General features: G+C 49.6%; 1 protein-coding gene across 3 annotated transcripts in view; it reads left to right on the top strand.

Moving 5' to 3' along the window:
• The window catches only part of RPS6KA2 (ribosomal protein S6 kinase A2), a 224,282-nt gene that overhangs the window by 79,205 nt on the left and 125,478 nt on the right, over window positions 1-19,599 (top strand). Inside the window, exon 1 of one of the 3 annotated variants that reach the window (XM_033100427.1) lies at window positions 3,472-3,800. The exons of the other annotated variants lie outside the window; for them this stretch is intronic. Within the exon in view, the coding sequence (XP_032956318.1) occupies window positions 3,702-3,800 (99 nt within the window). The 5' untranslated portion in view covers window positions 3,472-3,701. Of the gene's footprint in view, window positions 1-3,471; window positions 3,801-19,599 lie in introns of those variants that run through there. 3 annotated transcript variants of the gene reach the window in all.

Below are 19,599 nucleotides of genomic sequence, written 5' to 3'. Positions count from 1 at the left end.
TCCCTTAGGGGACAAAGTCACCTCCAGTTGAGAACCTCTGTTCTCGAGACTCAGAATCTCAGCAAAGGTCAAGTCACCCTCAGAACAGTGGGTAGAAATTTGATTCAAGATATGTCATTTTCCTATGCATGTTCCTTCACACACTACTTCACGTGCTACTTCGTCAGCTTAGATCTCTCACCGTCTGCAGCTGACAGATCTGCTCTGTAACAAGGAGCACTGTGGGGACAGAGCCAGGAGCGCAGTTTGCAGGCTCTCGGCCTCACGTAGAAAGGTGCTCACTCGGGTAGTAAATGGCCATCAACTGTAATTGGATGGCCGTCAGCTGTGCCTAGTTGACCGTCAGCTGTAACCAGTGAGCCACTGGCCACTAATATAACTGCCGTGGCTATGCTAACAGAAAATGGGGGCTAGCAAGAAGGTGGTGGCTGAGCTAGCAAGCGTGGATTGCAGTTAGCAAGTGGGGTTGGTTGGTTGGCAGAGAAGTGGACGGCAGGTTGCGGATAGTGTGGCTCCTGCTTCCTGTGTCTCCAACCCAGCCACCAACGAGACTATAGTGGTATGACACCCCTATCTATGGCTCCGTGGGTGTTCCTTTTTGGCCTCACTGTATCCTGCGCTCTTATGTGGGGAGGGCGACCAGAGACCCTGCGTGAGTCCCTGCATGACAAGCACTTTATGTTCAGCTGTATCTGTTTTGTGTCTAGTATGACATCATTTCATTTCCAGAAGTATATTGTCCATGTCTCTATTTGTTCGGTCACTTCTAGAGTCTCTTGTTCTTCAATCATGTGATGTGATCACAAAATATAGTGAAAGTTTAAATAAAAAACTTTATTACAGTAAAAGACACATTGCCATTAATCCCCCTCAAAAGACTCCCCCTCGCTTCGAACACCTGTATCCCATCGTTCCTACCACTTTCTGAAGCAGTTCTGGAAGTCCTCTTTCCTGAGTGTCTTTACGTCATTCTCCATCATGACAATGCTCCATGTCACACACTGATTCTGGTATGGCAATTTCTGTCAAATAAAAACATGACGGTGTGTCCTCATCCACCTTATTCACTGGATCCGGCATCGTGCAACTTCTGGCTCTTCCCCAAAGTCAAAATGATTCAGGAAATCGAGGCAGCCAGCACAATGCAACTGAAGACACTCACGAAAGACGACTTCCAGAACTTCTTCAGAAAGTGGCAAGAATGGTAGGATAAGTGTGTTCGAAGTGAGGGGGAGTATTTTGAGGGGAATGAATGGCAATGTGTTTTTTACTGTAATACATTTTTAAAAATTTAAACATTCACCGTATTGTTTGATCACACCTTGTGTTTTCATTTCTTTCATTCCCTTAAAGACAGTGGACGTGATAAGTTTTGTATTCTCCATCTGACAAGTCCAGGAGCCAAACTTCACATGTCGGAACCTGTGGCCAGTTGTCTTGCTGGCTCGGTGACACCCAGTGTCCTTGTGAACTGCATTTCCAGTAACTGGGAGCCCCGGAACTGTGTCCCAGGAATTCTCTGAAGCCTGGATTTCATGTGCATCTTTACTAGGAACCTGGTTTAAGAACCACTTGAGGCTACTTTCAATTCTTAGCTCCAACTTTTGTTGTTGTTTTTGGATTGCAGAGAGAATGAGAGTGAACAAAGCCACAGCTTATGTAAGGGCTGCCTGGGTTCACGAATCCCAGGGCACACTTATCACACCCCCTTAGTGTCTGTCAGAACAACAACGTGGCACAGCCCTGTGTGCTCAGAGCAGGGACGCCTGAGTGGTATGGGGGGATGGTTGGGTGGGAGTGGTGGACACAGGGTGGAAAGAAGCTGGTTCCCAAAGTAGGAATAATCGCCCTCCGGCAGAACCCTCCAGGGAAACAGGAAGCAGTTTTCACTGGCATAGTTTCACCTTAGATATTTGCGGTGGGAACACAAAACATGCCAGTGAACCCAAGTTCACCAAGCAAAAGAGGTGGCAGCACCAGCCTCCTGACACCGAACTCGGTGCTTGTCACCACGGATCCTGCATCATCCATGAAACCCCGAAAGCCATCTGGCCTCACCTGTGACCTGGGTGCAGCATGAACTCTTATTGGGGTCCCTCTTTACTCACTTCAGCAAAGATAGCCTATCACAGGTTTTTAATTTTTTTATTGGGGAATATTGGGGGACAGTGTGTTTCTCAGGGCCCATCCACTCCAAGTTGCTGTCCTTCAATCTAGTTGTGGAGAGCGCAGCTCACTGGCCCATGTGGGAATCGAACCTGCAATCCTGTTGTTCAGAGCTTGCACTCTAACCAACTGAGTCATCTTGCTGCTCCCCTATCACAGGTATTAATGCAACTTTGATCCAGCCAAGGGCATAGCATGACACATGGATTTTCAGTCTGAGCTGCTCCACATAACTGCTTCTGGACCTTTCAGCGGCTGGTGGCAGTATGCTAATGAGATCGGCTGATCCTATCTTAAACATAAACTCCACAAGTGGACATTGCACATGAGTAAAATAAGACAGGCTGCACAAAGCCCTGCTCCCTATCTGGGACTGCATTTGTAGAAAAAAAAAATATATTTCCCTTTAAGGCAAATCTCTTGCAGACCCACAGCCAGCCACTGGCCTCTGAGAGCCCTGTTTCAGGACACTGTCTGTGCAGGCCCTGATAGGTCATCCCTTGGATAATTTTCTATATATGGAGTCGGAGGTCATGGGGAACGGATGTGTCTTTGTTCTCCAACCACTGCCAAGGGCGGCTTTCCCAGCTGGCTGCCCGCGTTCCCGACCACGTGGGGGTAGTGACGGGTGGACTCCCCTATCGGGGCGCCGGGCCTGCAGGACCTGGAGTGAGGAAAGGGTCATGGGGCTGGATTCGGGAGAGGTGCAGAGCGCACGTATCCCCGATTTTGTTCCATTTTCTAGAAGTGTTTGCTCATCAGCAAAGTTTTGTTCGGCACAGAACAGCATTGTGCCAAAGTGTGTAAAAGGACGTTTTAAGGAAGAAAAACATAACGACACCTCCTAAAGTAGAAAAAAAGCCTAGTAGGCCAATGGAGCAGAACAGAGAACAGGCGACCGGTGTAGCAGAGTCCGGGCACCACCGACCCTGTGCGGTGCTGCGCAGCGCCCCGGCTCATTAGGCATGCTTCACGGAGGGCGCTGATTGGCTGGGGGCGGTGGGCGGAGCGGAGCAAAGCTGGCCGCTCTGAGTGCGGACTACTCGGACAGAGGGGCGAAGAGGAGGAGGAGGAGGAGTGAGTGCCTGGAGCGGTGGAGCGGTGGGCGCTAATTGGTGGTAGTGGAGGAGAGGGAGAAGGTGGGCGTGGCTGGGCGTGGCGGCGGACGCCGATTGGCAGTAGTAGCCGGGGGCGGGGCGGGGCGGGGTTGCTTGGAGCTGGTTGCTTGGAGCGCCTGCAGCTGCGGGCGCTGATTGGTGGTAGTGGCGGCGGGTGGGGCGGGCCGGGGCGGGGCTGCCTGGTCCTCGCCAGGCGGCGGCAGCAGTAGGAGGTGGAGGAGGAGGGATCGCGGGCCCCGACCGCGGTGGCCCGCTTGGCCTGCCCTTTGTGCCCGCAGCCTACGCCCCGCGCGGCTGGCCGCCGCGCCGTGCTCCCTGGCCACGCGCGCCAGCCCACGGACCTAACCTCCGCGCCTGGGATGCGCCGGGGATGCGCGTCCTCCGGCCCTGCGGCTGCTCCCGGCTGGGCGCGGGGTGATGGAGCTGAGCATGAAGAAGTTCACCGTGCGCAGGTTCTTCTCCGTGTACCTGCGCAAGAAATCGCGCTCCAAGAGCTCCAGTCTAAGTCGGCTCGAGGTAAATGCTTTCGCCTTCACGCGCGCAGGTTCCCCGGTCCCCGCCGCGCCCTGGAGGACGCTGCGGGGCTTGGGGCCATCCGAGCCCTTCCCATTGTCACATGCACTGTGCCCGCAGACGCATGTCAGGGAGTGAAAGTTATTTGAGAGCTGGTCCGGGTTTCCTAAAATCGAACGTTATCGTTGGGACTTACTAGTAATAAGTGGACTGGTCCTCGGTTCTCAGCGGGGACTAAACTCTGCCCCTACTGAATTTGTAACTAATTTTGTTCCACGGTCACGGCAGAATTTGGGGTAGTCAGCTGGATGAGGAAGGCTAGACGGCCGCTCGGGTTGGCACCTCAGAAGCCCCCTCTGCTGGACCCCCCCAGCCCTACCTTCTGCTCATGTTGATGGGGTTTGTTTTACAGTAGCTGGAGCCACACAAGTACTACTCCACGGGGCAGATCCTTCGAGTATTTCAATCGGTGTAGAATTAACAAAAAATGATGAAAAAAAATTGCAGTAACACCATCGACTCCAGCCAGTCTGAAAGGTGCCCCTGCGCTCTGTGTTTCATGGGGATTCGTCCTGAAACCCAGAGAACCCTGAAAATCATGTCCTTTTCTCCTGTCCCTCATCTTGTCATCTTCAGATTTCCAAAGTCATCTGTGGACGGTTGGTACTCTAATGTGTTTTCCTTCTTTCTTCAACAAGCAAATCTTATCTTTATCCCAGTGTCCGAATTGTATTGTTGAATCTACAGATGACAAAATGGTGAAATACATTCAAGTGAAAAAGATACATTGTGGAGGAGGGGGCGGGGGGCTTATGACACAACGTAGGGATTTCCTTCAGCGGTGCCCTTGGCTTTGCCACAAGGTGGGCACCTATGGAGGTTTCTGGCGTGTCTGTTTTAATGAAGTCAAATCAATTGGAACAATGCCACATTTTTCATCTTGGTTTTCTTTGTTGCAGCTGCCATGATATGAGCTACAGGCATGGATTCTGTAATTAAGAGATCTTAAAGCAAAGCTCGGCAATAGACATGAAAGCAACAGGGAATTACTTATTTAAAAAGTTTCTGTTATGGTATCAGTAAATCAGAATTTAAAGTACTGGAAAGGATCTTTGTGGCTGGTTTCTGACGGTAAAATGTCTTTTCAAACAAATGCAACTATTAATCAAATAATGGAGGAGGGCTTGCTTTAAACCTCAGGCTGACAGAAATTAAACCTAAGTTCATTGAAGTAAGTCATTTTCCTGCATCTTACACACTTTCAAAAGCTAAAGTTGACAAGAACAGAAACTCAGAACAGTATTTACCTTTATACCTGATAAGTTTTTAGTCATCAAAACACCAGGTTTATTATTATACAGCTCATCACTTTCCATTTATTGTTCTTTCCAAGGGGAGGCACACGTGTGACCCAGCTCCTGGCATGTTCAGGAAGGCACCGTGCGACGCCATGGGGGGGTGGGGGAGGATGCACCCTCCCCATTCTCTCCCCCATCCTCCGTGTTACAGTTCAGAAAGGAGAACTGGGTTGTGGAAGTGCCTCAGAAAAGAATATAATGGGAGCCAAGAGTGGGAGGGGAGAGAAATGAGATTTTTTCATTGTGAAAACTAAGTATCTAAAAACCATTAGTAAACCATCAGATATGAAGAAGGTCAAATTGTCTAGAAAGAAATGTGGTCTGTGGGTGCGCAGTCAGTGAGCACTCCATCTGACCCAGAGGCCGTGCTGGGTGCTGGGTGAAGCCCTCATAGAGATAAGCATCACCGGTCCATGCTCTGATCGCTGCACGTGTCCTTACCAGCTTCTGTCGGTTGGTACTTGTGAAAATCTGGGCAGGCATGTTTTACTATCCCCATTGTATTCTAGGCGGAAAAGCCCTAAGAAGTGGAGGGTCTTGCTGGAAGCATACCAACAAATTTATTCTGCACGTGTTTATGGAGAACCTGCTGTGGGTTCAGCCCTTTCCTGGGCATTGTAGCTCCAAAAAAATACAAGACTCAGAATGCCTGGTGTCATTGTGCCCCAACCTGTGGGGGTCTAATAACTGGCTGACCCTGTGCCTCAGTCCAGTAAATTCCATATCCCTGCCCAGCTGCCTCTCCATCTTTTTCCACAGAAGCTTGCCTATTCATTTGTATATTCACAGCAGATTATAGGCTAAGAATCACTTGTCAAAAAAATGTCAAATTTAGGAGGGAAGGTCTGTCAATAGTTTGAGGTAGAGAAATAGGACATATAAAGCACTTAACAAAGATGTATAATTCCTCTGTTTGGACTAATAAAAAAGAAAACACATTCTGTAAAAAAAAAGGTTTTATTGTTTCTGTGAAATTTATATTTTAAAATATACATGGAGACTTTGAAAAATGTTGTTTGAAATTCAAAAATCTAGTGACACACACAAGAAGGTAACAGTAGTTACTGTAAGTTTAAAGTAGTATCATTTTATTAAAAAGACTTTCACGGAGAGATTTATGTTTTCATACTTGAGTTTAAATGTAACTGTACATCGAGAACCCAACATTTGGTAAACTCTAACCAACAGAGAAGGCAGGTTACTTAATCAGATTTGGGAACTGTTTATGAATTACAGCTTAAATATTTTTGTGGTGTATCAGCATTGCAGCAGGTGAGATGGCTATATAATTGACTCTGGCAAGAATGGTCTCAGGCTTTCTAAAGGGAATTGGACGCCTTGCATACAGTTCCATGTACACACCCCGGGTTCAGGGGCTGCTAGACCCTCACCCACAGGAAAGCTCTGGTTTCAGGTCATTGCCAACACTGCCTAAGACCCAGCCCCTAGATGGAAGGTGTAACCATTGCCTCGCTCGTCAGTCCATTTTACACATGAGAAAGCGGGGTCTGGGGAAGCAAAATGACTTGCTTATTATGCTCCTATACTCCTAAAATATTTTAAAGGAAGTTTTTAATGTAAGAGCAAATGCTATCTATTTTTAATGTTAGCCTTTTCGGTTGTGTGGATATTGGAGTTTACCATGTATTAGATGAGACAGGAAGGAGGGCTACTGTCATTTTAAAAAAGAAATCGCTCTCTGAGGTATTTTGGAATATGCTCCACAACCTAAAATTATGCTAGAGAGCCTTTTCTGGAAGTTAGAAAATTCTGGCAGATTTGGGCTTTGCATCTCAGGTGTGCTTAAATTGGATTCTCAGTTCTACCTTTCACGAGCAGGGCGGTTTCTTAATCTCTGCAAGCCTCGTTTTCCTCTCCTGTGGGATGGGATGATAATAGTCCCTACGTCATAGGATCGACAGGACAATTATGAGCTACCATATGTAAAGACTTAACATGGAGTCTGGATGATAAAAACGCTAGTCGATCATTGTTAGCTGTGGATATCGGTAAAATACATCCCGGGATGTCAGTGTTCCTCTTCCTTAGCTTGCACGTCACCAGTGAGTCAGCTGTCCTGATCTGTGAATGTATTACCATGCAGGTGCTCTCGCCATGGCATCATGAGCTAAGGCGGCTTCTAGAGCCAGGAAATGCCAGCATCAGTGTCCCAACTTACCAGATCTTCGAGAAGGAATCCTCCCCCACCTGACCTTCAGGACTCCGGGAAAGCCACCAAAGACAGGACCTGCAAGATTCCAAGCCTGGCTGGGGGGCTGGGGACAGTTGAGAGGGGTGGCTAGGAAGGCTTTATAGGTTTTCAATGAATGAAAAGTGATACGATTTACTCAGGGTACAATTTATCTACCAATTTCCTACAGATATCAATACCCAAAGTTACTTCATTTAGGGAATGGTTATTTAGTTTGGGGATAGCAAGGTCGGGCTTGGTTCTCTTCCATTACCTATTATTTCACCTGTTGTTGACATTTTTACTGAAAGATGGTTGGGGGCGAGTAAGAAGAACAAAATGGAAGTTTTTACCTGGGATATTGATCGTGGTAAACTGGTAGTGGAAGAAGAATTTCATTTATTTCTATATGTGCTCAGTTGTTGCACACTCAGAAAAATGAGCCTCTCCCACGTGCGTTGTGCTGAGCGATTGGAGTGGAAGGGCGGGAGCCTTGCCCTCAGTGAACTTGACATCTAGCGAGAGAGGCCAAAACGGACATGCAAGACTGCTTTGTAGGGTGAAATCCTGAGACGTCTCTGCCATCACTGGAGTAGCCTCATGGTATCCATTCTCAAGTCTTTTTTATCTCCCGTGGTTGCAGACTGCCAAATGCTATCTGTATGTACATATGAATGTATTTTAACTGCTTCCCCCTTCTTAAGAGAAACATGGTGCCCTACTAAAATAAAGGGACTCTTAGCACATGTTGTGAGCAGGGCTGGCTCCAGTCATGGAAAGAAAGAAGGCTTCCTGGAAAGTTAAACATCAAGGCTTTGTCTTGGTGTTTGATAGGGTAAGCTCTTTTTCTGGGTCTTGGGAGCTTTCCAGGAAAACCATTTCTAATTAAGATAATTTTCAGGTACTTTCAATAAATGCACCCAAAGGAATTCTATGTTAATCTTGATTTTTATTGGGCTTTAGGACACCAAGACCAAAAAAAAATCAGAGAGGACCACAATAAATGGTGCATATTAGTGACCATTGAATTTGTGTATCATTTTACTCTTTTATGCTTTATTCCATTTCAAAGACCCTCAACCCCATTCCTCAGTTGTGGTCACTGTTTCTGTGTCATGCCTTATCTTTGCAAGTTCGTTACATACTTTCTCTCCTTGCATTCAAGTAAACGTCCCAAAGTATTGCTGCTTATTCAAAAATATGTGAGAAGACTGCCAAAAATACTGAGATTTCAGCCCTTCTTCTTTCTTCATCCCCTTTACCCATTCTTTCAATCACCCCGTGTGCCGTCTCTTCTAGCACACGCCTCAATGCAACAATGACTATGTGGTCATAGTTTTCATGCATTCAGAAGCAGAGAATGACATGAAAGCTCACTTAGTGAAAAAACGGAGTGTTTCTGCACTTCCTCTGACTTACGGATTACCCAGGATTTCACTCTGTCTTGCACGCTGGGGGTGCGTGGGGGCAGTGTCTTAGGTGTGGCAAATTAATGAGTGGGAGATGGACATCTGCACTCGCTGAGACAGGGAGGGGTGGGGACAGGGGCCCTGGGGCTTGAGCAGAAAGATGAAGAACAGGGCACGGCAGCGGTGTGGTGTGGGTCACTCAGTGCATTTGGGGCTGGGCTGCAGTGGGATGTGCCCCTTTGAAATGTGGGGAGACCGAAGATGAGTTCGTTCTGTCTGGAGAGGAGGGCTGTCCGCTGCTTAGCCAGAAATACTTCTCCAAGGTTCTGTGCTTGTTTATAAGCAAAGCTAGTCCAGCACAAAAAGCATTCTCTAGAATGCTCTCCTTTTATTTCTGAGGACACTGGGTTATGTTGTGTTGCATTCCCCCAGCATTACATGTTTGCTGATGTATTTACACTGGTAAAAGCTGTTACATTAAACTCAAGTGGAATTACCAACAAATGGTCTTAAGCTACAGTGTGACGTAAGCAACTGGCTCAGACACAAATCTATTCGGTGTATAGTCTGGTTCATCGTATAGAATGTGCAGCTGTGTCAGAAGCCTTTCCTGCTGACGTGTTGGCTGAGGCGACGTCATGGTGTGCAGCTATAATTAAGTGTGAGGACCTGCACACCAGGGCACAGAGGGTGACCGTGCGGGAGCCATACTGCTGTGATTTGTCACGAAACAAGAGCAGGGCTTGGCACCCCCTGGATGTGCACTGAGAAAGACTGTCCTCCAGCAGGCTTTAGTCAGCATCACCTGACCCCTTCTCCACCAGCCCCTGACCTTGAGCTTCTCTGTGGTCCTTGCAGGGCCTGCAGCACCCAGTTTTAGCAAGAATCCTGCTGAGTCGGTTCAGAGAGGGGACCCCCACTCCCTGGCCCATAACTCCCCACGCTTCCTCCTTCTGTTGGCTCAAGCCCTCCCCCACCTCAGTGGTGCCTTGAAAAAAGCCTTCTTACGTCCCCAGTGAGAATCAGAACAGCACCTATTTTGTGGGTCATTGGCATGTGTTGGTTGAGACCATTCGTTAAAGGGCATCCAGGACCAGCGCTGAGCAGAGAGCCCTGCTTGATCGCAACCACAGGTACACGGCAGCCACTCCTTGTCCACGGGGTTCATTGCAAAGGTCCCCATGACCCACAGGCTGTGTTCCTGTCCCCCACCCCCACGGAGCTCCCTGCATGGGACATGCCCGAGCTTGCTGGCCGCCCATCCCGGTCCCTCATGTTCCCTCGTCCTGCCTGTCATCGGCCTCAGAGGCCACTTCATGCTTCTGTCTCCTCAGCTCCAAATCCGGGACGACCACATAATGCTAATCTCGAGTGACCGGATGCTCCACAAGTGGCCTGTGCCTTGTCAGGGAGGAGTTTGCGCTTCACCTTCGTGGCGTTACACCACGCCGGCTGTGCTTGGACCCCGTCCGTCGGGTTTCACACTATATTGTGTGCGGGGGCGCGGGGCGGGGGGAGGTTTTCCTCTTGACAGCCCCCTGTCCCTCACCTTCTGAGGACACATCTGTTTCTAATTAGTATTATTACCACGAAGCCAGCTTTCCCTAGGTTGTAACTCTGTTAAGTTTCCCGAGAGTGAAGATTTGATCTACACGGCTGCCTTTTTAAACATAATTCATGGAAATAGTGGCTCTTGTGAAACAGAGAATGGGGTTCCTGCTGTTCCTGGGGTCAGCCCCTTAGCTCATTGTTGGGAGGGGTGAGGAGCTGGCAGAAAGTGTCTGGCTTCTTCCAGAAAAGAATTGGTTTTTTCTTTTGGCTGTCCTGCTGTCCTATGTGAAATGAGTAAGTTTCTGAAACACGAGTCGGGGACATTTAGGTTGTTGGCTGCACATTTCCTCCAGTGGCCAAAGAAAAGTTCTAAATAAGATTGACAAACTAAGGAAAACAGGCTTCCCTGGATCGCTTCTTCGGCCCCGTTTCCCAGCCTTGGAATTGTCAGCTGGACACTAACCAGAACTCGCGGCTGAGACCTGCTTTGGCGTGTCTGTGCGGTCAGCGTGAGCTGTGACATGCTTTGCGGTGTGACATCCCGGCCACACCGTCCTGCCCAAGACCCACAGGCTCACAGGATTTACTCATTAAAATGCGTGGCCGAATTTTTCAGGGAAAAGGATGGGGGACTTGCCTTCGAAAGACTTATTTTGGAATGGTTTGGTAAAAATGCTCTAGTGCCTACTTAAACAATTGCTCATTCGTCGACGGTCTCAAGTTCATCATTTCCTGACCCAGGATAATTGCAAACTCTCTAGAACTAAGGTTACACACAATGTTAATATCCACATGTATTTTTACATCCAAAGTATAGTGTGGACAGTCTCTTTCTAAGGATGCAAGAACCCAGAAATGTGAGTAACCCCAGAGGAGGGGAGAGACGCCTTAGAGCGTTTGTGTGACAGGAGATGGCACGGGGCTGGAAAAGCAGAGGCCCGGACGGCAGAGGTTGCAGGGGCCCCTGGAAATGTACCCCCCCCCACAGCGCCCACCAGGCTCCCCGTTTGCATGGCTGTCAGTGAAACGCTGGAGATGCTGGTGCATCACATCTCATGGCCCACGTGGTGGACGTGCGAGGTGCCACCAGAGACACTCTCGTTCTGTGACTTGCTATAGTGACTCTGGTTGACTTTGGAGATACAGTAAGGACAGGAAACCAGGCAGACAAAGCAGCACAGAGCATTAGTTTTGGAGCACGGTGAGCTCCTTGCATTCCACTTGGTTTGTAGTCTCGTGGGGGAGCAGGGCAGATGGGCGCTGGAGTAAAGGAGCAATTCTAGCGAGCGGCCTCCATCCCGGAGAACCCGGGGAACCGCATGGGGTGGGCAGGACTTCTGTATTCATAGACCTCAGCCAAAAGGGAAGGCATGAAAGTTGATGTGTGACTCAGTCAAGACTTTGTAGGGTGCACCCCAACTGAGAAGGGATTACAGATGTGCGGCCGGCCGGCTATGTGGGCACTGAGAGGCCGAGTGCAGGGGGCACTGCAGTGGGCGAAAGTATGCAGGCCTTTGGCTTACATCCCCACCAGCATGTCTTCCTGTTCCCTGTGACACCCTGTGTGTCGCTGAGCTGGGTGACTCCCCCACCCCCGGTAGGGGGTAGAACTCCAGTGATCGATATAAGGAAGTGACAGTGACTTGTTACAATAAACGGGCTGTAGTCATTCTGTATGTGGGTGAAGGATGGAGAAGAGGTGTGTGTTTGAGACGCCATCCCGACCCGGACAGAATCGACGCTTAATAGGGTGATGGACCTTTGTCCAAACTGTCATGGGAGGTCAGCAGCGGCCCTGTGTTTCCGTGTTAACATCTCCACCTCCCACCCAGCTGCGCAAGCTAAACCACTTATAAGATGGCTCTTCTGCCATCACTCCTTAGCCTGCACCCCAGCCTGGTCCACCTGTGGACCCTCCCTCGTGTCACTTTCTACCCCACGAGTCCTCCCTCCCCTGACCGTCTGTCCTTTGGGGCCGCTTTCAGCCCATGGCCCTGCACCCTGCTCTCCGTCCACACCAGCCCGCCTTGCTCAGAGCTCATCTGCCGATTGGGTTCAGAGTCATCTCTTTCTTTGCAGGACTCCAGCCCTAGAGCTCTCGGATTCGGACGGGAAGATCTGTGGGACGTGGGGAGGGGAAGTGTCCATACCTGAATGACCGAGGCTGGAGTGCAGTGCGCTGGCCCTGAGTCCCGCCTATAGGGTGGTTCGTGTCCAAAATCACATCTAAGGGGAGGGTAGCGTGTTGGACGGAGAGACGACCGGAAGAGTTCTTCCCTGAGTTGTGGGCTCGGCACCCATTCCTGTGATGTTCTGGAGTTTTGGAGAGTTCTCTGCATCACGTGTCCTCTGCAGGCCAGGCCAGGTCTCGGGAGCTCCGTGCTCCCGCTGCTGTTGGGGCAGAATATGCCGCGCCTCCCCCTGTCCTCCCACCAGTGTCATCTGTGCGGACCCGGCGACTCCTCCGTGCTAGCTCAGGACTTGGTCGTCACACGTGCGTTTGTACAAAACCTTCCTGAACCACCGTGTGGCAGGTCTGGGCCACATGAGGCTGGACTCTGGGGGCTCCATGTCCAGGTACAGCCAGGACTGACCGTCAAGACCGTTCCCACGCTCTGTCCTACATGGCCGTTCTCTGTGAAGTGCGTGTCTCTGGGTCCTTGGAGGTCCCTTAGACACTTGTCTCAGGTCTTAACTGAATACTCACCAGGTGCCTGGAAATGATCTGTAGGACGCAGGTCTAGGAGTTGAAATGTAGGAAACACGGTTGTGACCTGAGACCAGTGGGGGGGATCAAAACCACTGCATGTGTGAAATCACTAAGAAGCCATTAGCACCGCATGTCAACTTTAGCTAGTCCTGGCACAAGGCAGTTTACAAACCCTAAGTCTACTGTTCGGTGATCCAAAATGTCCCATGGAAATGGCATCTAACCTACACTCACAACACAGCAGGCAGGCGAGTGCCATCTCACAGTAAGGATTGTGGGCAGAAACAAAGCAAATCATTTTCATCACTTAAAAATTCTAAAGCTGTAAAATATCTTAAAAGGTGGAGAAACTCTCAACATTTTCAAAGTAAATTCAGAAATGTCAAAGTGTATTCCCGCTAGCAATTTTTAATAACTGGTAAACACTACAAGTCAATAAGGGTTTTTGTTTGAAAAAAACCCTTACGGAAAAAACGTGCTTACGGAAGAATAGGTTTGATTCCAGGAAGATGGACGGCTCTGGTAACGTCCCTGAAGGCAGTTTCTAATCAAATTTAAAAGCTTTTGAACTCCTAACTGATTTTTTGGTGATAAACAATGTCACTTTCAAGCTTTTAAGCCCAGGGCTGCTTTCCGTGAGGTGCGTACCTCCCCACAGGAGGGCGGCTCTGTCCAGGATTCCCTCCAGGCGAATGGCACGGGCCTTCCAGGCTCAGCTCTTTCTTGGGTCCTCGTTTTGTTCCCCCTCTTAAGTGTGGGCACCCTCCCTCAGTCTCTAATCTGCAGCCTCCCTCCACCCTTCTCCGCCCCCGGGCATTTTACTGTCACTGCTCTCCTTCAAGCCCAGGTCACACTTTATGGGCAAGAACTTTCTGTTCTTCATGGTTTAGGCAGGAAAGTCACGGCTACTCTCAGGTTCCAGGTCAGCAGTCCATCCCGACATGACCTGAAATCCTATCCTCACCTGCATCCAGGACTCCCCTCGGTGAAAAGGAAAAAGCCCCCATATCTGGCAGCTTCCCCAGCCAGCCCTCATCCCAGTCTGCTCCCTGCTCCTCTGCCTCATTCCTTCTGCGACCCCTGGCCCATGCGCTCGGGATGCACACAGTGCCATGAGAACAGCCCGTGAGTGTGGGGCCGTGTTCTGTACAGCTTTGGGAGATGGGCGTAGTGGTTCACACCCGTGGAGTCCACATGCTTGTTTCCTAGTCAGGTGAGTCCACTGAGATGAAACATCCATTTAGGTGCTAACAAGCAAGGCTGGCGTGTCCTGCTGGGATTCCCATGGCAGGGAATAAAGTAAAAAGACTTGGGGTCTGGGCCAGAGGGCTCAGGACTGCCCACTGAGGCCCTACATCCAGGCCCTGGCGCGCCCACGGACCCAGCCCAGTGTCCACATGATGGACTCTGCTGGGCTCCAGTGCGTGCCCACGGCTCCTTGGTGGGCTGGACGCTGTGAATGTCAGCACACCTGGCGAAAGGCACGCAGCAGATTGGGTTAAATTAAGGATCTGAGATAGTCCTGGAGTGTCCGCCCTAAATGTAATCACAGGTGTCCTTCCAGGAGGGGGTCTGAGGGAGACGTGACATCAGAAGAGGAGCAGGGGGGCGTGACGGCAGAAGTAGACTGGTGACAGAGGAAAGGGACACGAACCAGGAAAAGCCAGGACCCGATTCTCCCCGGAGCCTCCAGAAGGCACCGCTCCATCCACACCAGTGACATGGATTTCAGACGTCTGGCCTCTGGAGGCACAAGAGAAAAACGTGCGCTGTTTCAAGCTACCAGGTCTGTGGTGATTTGTCACAGCAGCAGCAGAAGGGAGCTGACGTAGCAGATCAGTCTAGTTCGAGGGAAGATTCCAGTTTGTGGGAGAGGGAGAGTGAGGCGGCGAGGGGCTCACCTCCCCGCTCCAGTCTCGGGGGATGGGGCAGCTCAGGAAACAGTGGCAGAGCCTCAGGCTCCGACACTGAGCATCTATGTGGGGGCATCACGGGGTGTCGGGGTGTGCAGGGGTCCCCTGCAGGGGCTCCAGGAGCGCGGTCAATGCCGGACCCCACCGCTAGCCTTCTCTGTGCGTCCTAGGAGTGGTGCCTGGCATGCCACCCCCGTCGTCACAGGAGGCTCCTGTGTCGTCCACATCCATCCCTTCAGTATTGGTGGATCTCTCACCGGAAGGGTGAAGCACTGGTTCCCGCGAGCTTTTATTCTAGTGGGGAAGAAGGAAAAGCCAGGTTTACACAGAAAAATGCAACTTCAAGTAGCAACACATGTTGGTGAGAAAATCCCTACAGAGTGAGTGGGGGACTCCGGAGGGGAGGAGGTCAGAGGAGACCAAGTTTTGATAAGGAGGCCCAGGAAAATGTCTTGGGGTCACTTAGCAGAGCTGAGTGAAATAGGGGAGCAGCACATGTATTTCTGAGTGTTTCCGAAGGAGAAGCACTTGCGTGGGTCCAGAGGTGGGACCCGTGGAAGGTCTGTGTCCCCAGAGCAGGAAGGAGGGCTGAGGAGGAGCCAGAACCACGAGGCCCGGAGCGTGGGAGGGACGGGCTGCAGTGCACAGTTAATGGAGGCCCTGAAGGTGTCGCGCCAGGGAGTGTAGCAGGACTGGCTTGGCACGCCCCTTCTGGATCGAGTGTGGGAGCTGGACCGTCGGGCGGCAGAAGGAGCAGGAGAAGCTGCCACTTGACAGGGGCGTGGTAGGTCTTGCAGCTGTTCTGCACCCAGATCACCCGGCATCCGTGAGGGAGGAATCACGTGACTCCAGGCCTTGGAAAGAGCTGCCCGTAGAGGTGGTGCCGTGTGAGTGGGAAGACCTGCGGGTGTGGGGGTGGGAAGCACATGGGGACTCCCTTTGTAGGTGCTGCTTCCAGATGCCTTCAGAGAGCGATTTGCTTTGCAAATTAAGGCAGTAGACAAAATTGTTTTTGAAAAGCTCCATCCTTCCCCTTACACTGCCATCTGTTGACAACACTGAGTCCAGCTTCTTGAAGCACTGCTGCAGGTCCTGCGTGCCAGCCGTGGGACTCGCCGCAACTCAGTGAGGTTGTGAAGTTGGGCGTCGGAAGCATTAGCACAAAGTTGCAAATGCAGGGTAAAGTGAGTCACTCCAGGCCGTGCAGCCATGTTCCAGGGCTGGAATTTCTCCTGACTGAGAGATCGAACTTCCCCTCCGACTTAGACAATTCAGACACAAGGCTTTTCACCAAAGGCTTGAAATTCAAGGAGAGGTCCTGAAAATGGAATACAAACGGACGGCTCCATTCCTCTGGCTAAGCCTTCTGTGGGAGTCCTGGGCACACCCAACAACTTATTTTTAAGAAGAAATAACTGGTTGGAGTGAAGGAGAGAGAAGAGAGGGAAGCAAAGGGAAGGGAAGGGTGCAGTCAGCGGGAGCTAAAGGAAGTAGTGTAGGGAGAGAGAAAGACGCATAAAAAAGGTGAGAGACGACACAGAAGATCTGGTCTGACCACTTAGGAAGAGCATCCGACGGGGGAGAAGTCAGCACCTGAACAGGTGTCCGGCACCGCAGTGGGTGGGGGGACACCTGTGGGCTTCGAGCACTGTCTTTCTGACCCTTGTTAGAGTCACGGGATTAGCCCAGCGGACAGGAAACAGGCAGTGGGCGTCCAGCATGGTTTCCTCCTCGCCTGTGTGTAGCTGAGGCATAGAGGAGAGCTCCAGGACGCCGGCCGGAAGTGAATTCAGTGTCCACGTGTCCGTAGGGGACCCAGCAGTGCGTGAAATCTCCTCCCACAGCAGAGCTGAAACATCCCTCTAATTGGATTAAGTGGGGCCAAGGATGCTTTGTCCGATGCCTCTCTGCATTGCTTTCTCATAATAACCTTCAGTCTAAAATCTAGACTAATTTCAAGAGGGATTCAAAACAAGACAGAAATGGGGACGGAATCTAGAAAAGGTCTTTTATTTATTATACTTGGCTTCCCACTTCTTAAAATTATCCAGAGTTATAACTTTATATAATAAATGGATATGCATGTATTCATTTTATGGAATATATTTTCTCAATAAAATTAAGCTTTTGATAATTCAGAATATGCTCTATGATGTTTCAATGTTCTTAGGTTATTGATATAAATTCAGACACTGCCATCCACAACCATAGCTTTAACAATAGCATAGCATAAAAATGATGGGATATCTAACCCAGCTGCCGAGCAGACCAGCGGTCCTTCCTGTGATAACACTGCAAGTAAATTTAAATCAAAATCTTTCCATTCGTCTCATACTCTGGGACCCCGTTATCAAACGTCTTGTGCAGAACTGCAGTATATGAAACAGATTTTGACAAAGAGCCACTCTGGTTGCATGGGATGTGGGGCATCTTGATGTCCCTGTGGCTTCCCCCTGGTCCCTCTGAGGGTCTGAGACCAGGCCACAGAACTCCAGGGTCCCAGAGAACCCCAGTTTGAAAACCAGCCTAGACAAGCGTTTTCCGTGGGGGAAGAACTAAATTACAGCCTTCTCATCTTTATCAATTCCTGCCACTGTCCCACCGCGAGGAAACAAATGTTTGCTTTATCACCAAATGTTCTGTTTTATGGACATAACACACATTATTTATCCAATAATCAGGTGATAGACATGTACGTTGTTCCCACTCTTTCGCTCCTGTGACTAGTGCCGCTATGGACACTGTGTACAAGCTCCTGGGTGGACATGATTTCATGTCTCTTGGGATTAAACCTGGGACTAGAATTGCTGGTTAGATAGTAACTCTGTTTAAGCTTTGGAGGAACTTCCAGGCCGTTTCTCAAAGTGGCTGCAGCAGTTTCCATCCCCACCGACAGCGGCAGAGGGGTGCATGTCCCCTCCGGTGGCTCACCAACTCTTGTTGTCGTTTGCTTTTTGGTCCCATCCATCCTAGTATGTGGGAAGGGCTGTATAAGTGTTGTTTTGAGCTGTGTTTCCCGAATGGCTAACTGTATTGAGCATCTTTTCATATGAGTGATGTCTTCTTTGGAGAGATGTCTATTTAGATCATGTGCCCGTTTTAAAAATCAGGTGATTTAAAAATTATTATTGAGTTGCCAGAGCTACTTATATATTCTGGGTACAAGTCCCTTATCAGGTATGTTATTTGCAAATATTTCTCTATTTTGCAGTCTGTCTTCACTTTCCTGGTGGTATAGTTTATACAGCACGAATGCCGTAAGTTTTGTGTGAACTATGTCATCCACCAGGATTTACAGTCACTTTGAAGGGCCTTTGCAGCTCTGCTCAGACATCCAGATTTGTATGGGGTGTTGTGTTCAGGATAGATCTGTGCAGAATTAAACTCACAGTGCCACTTGCTTGTCTCATGTCATAAAGCAAGGAAGCCGAGGTGTCTCTTTAGCTTGGTTCCCCCACGGCGTATTTCAAAGAAACCAATTTTAACCTTCTACTAGCATCTCTACGGGTCACAAAAGAAACAGAGTACAGTTGGCTAACGTCTGATCTATTTAAACAGTCTTGTACTATGTTCACCATTTTATTTTCATACAGGCAGGGATTGCTGACGCCTGGGCTGCAGCTGTAACAGAGAAGTACTGAGAATGTAATATATGGAGCCCCCTCCTCCCATCCGTGGGGCGACCTTGCACAGGTCTTGCCTCCTGTAGATGGTAACCGGATTCTGAACCTGCAGGAGGAAATCAGGACCCAGAGGCCAGTGGTGTTTTGTGGCTTTGGCTAAGTTCACATCAGCCTGCCAAGTAAAAAGCTGTCTATTTGAGTTGCTGTGTCTTGGGCAGGATAATGCCTTTATAGCTCATCCATTCATCATGTTTTTGTTTCAGGTCTTACCACCCCAAAAAGCAGTTTGCTCTTTTCAGTAAAATTTGTGTGCCATTTTTATTTTTATGTACCCTTTAACACATCTCCGTTGAATGCATAACGGGGAGTGTGTGCATATTCCTGCGTGTATTTCTTTCTAAAATGCCACCTCTCACACAGCCCTTTTGCTGTTAGAATCATAGGCTATCTGTTAATTTTTTGCTGTAATGTCACATCAAATTTAAATGCCCAAGTTAGAAAGCGTGATATTTTAAATAGGGATACCTCCTGGAGACCACAAATATGAATTATGCTATCGTAACTGGATTACGCCTCCACAAGCAATTTGAAGGTCCGAGCCAGAATGGCATATTAGGATCCCATGTTAAGTCTCATCTTTCGGGCTATGTGATGACCTTTTAAGGAGCTTATAACCTAATTAAGGAGACAAGAGTAGTATTCTTGAACTAATTGTGACTGCGGTAGGATTTTATGTTATGTGCGTGGCACAGACCAGCAGGGATCTACTGTAAATAAATCGACTGTAAAACCGTGGGGCTTAGCAGAAAGGAAGGTCTTGGAGGGCCGAGCTCCTCCTCATAGATGTAGTGAACAAATGTCCGCGGACAGGCCTTAGGAACCAGGACCCAAACGCAGACCTGGTTGCCAGTTGCAGCGTCTCCCCGGCTGGAATCTTCAGACAACGTCTGACTGGAGGTGGTTGTGGAGCGGCAGAGGGAGTGGGTGCTGGCCTTGAGAAGGGAGGGCGCCCCGGTGAGGAGAGCTCTGCCGTCTCGTCGTCGCCTC

Source organism: Rhinolophus ferrumequinum (genome assembly GCF_004115265.2).
Source record: "Rhinolophus ferrumequinum isolate MPI-CBG mRhiFer1 chromosome 3 unlocalized genomic scaffold, mRhiFer1_v1.p scaffold_36_arrow_ctg1_4, whole genome shotgun sequence".
In the NCBI taxonomy this organism is placed as follows: domain Eukaryota; kingdom Metazoa; phylum Chordata; class Mammalia; order Chiroptera; family Rhinolophidae; genus Rhinolophus; species Rhinolophus ferrumequinum.
This window is presented reverse-complemented; position numbering and strand designations above follow the sequence as displayed.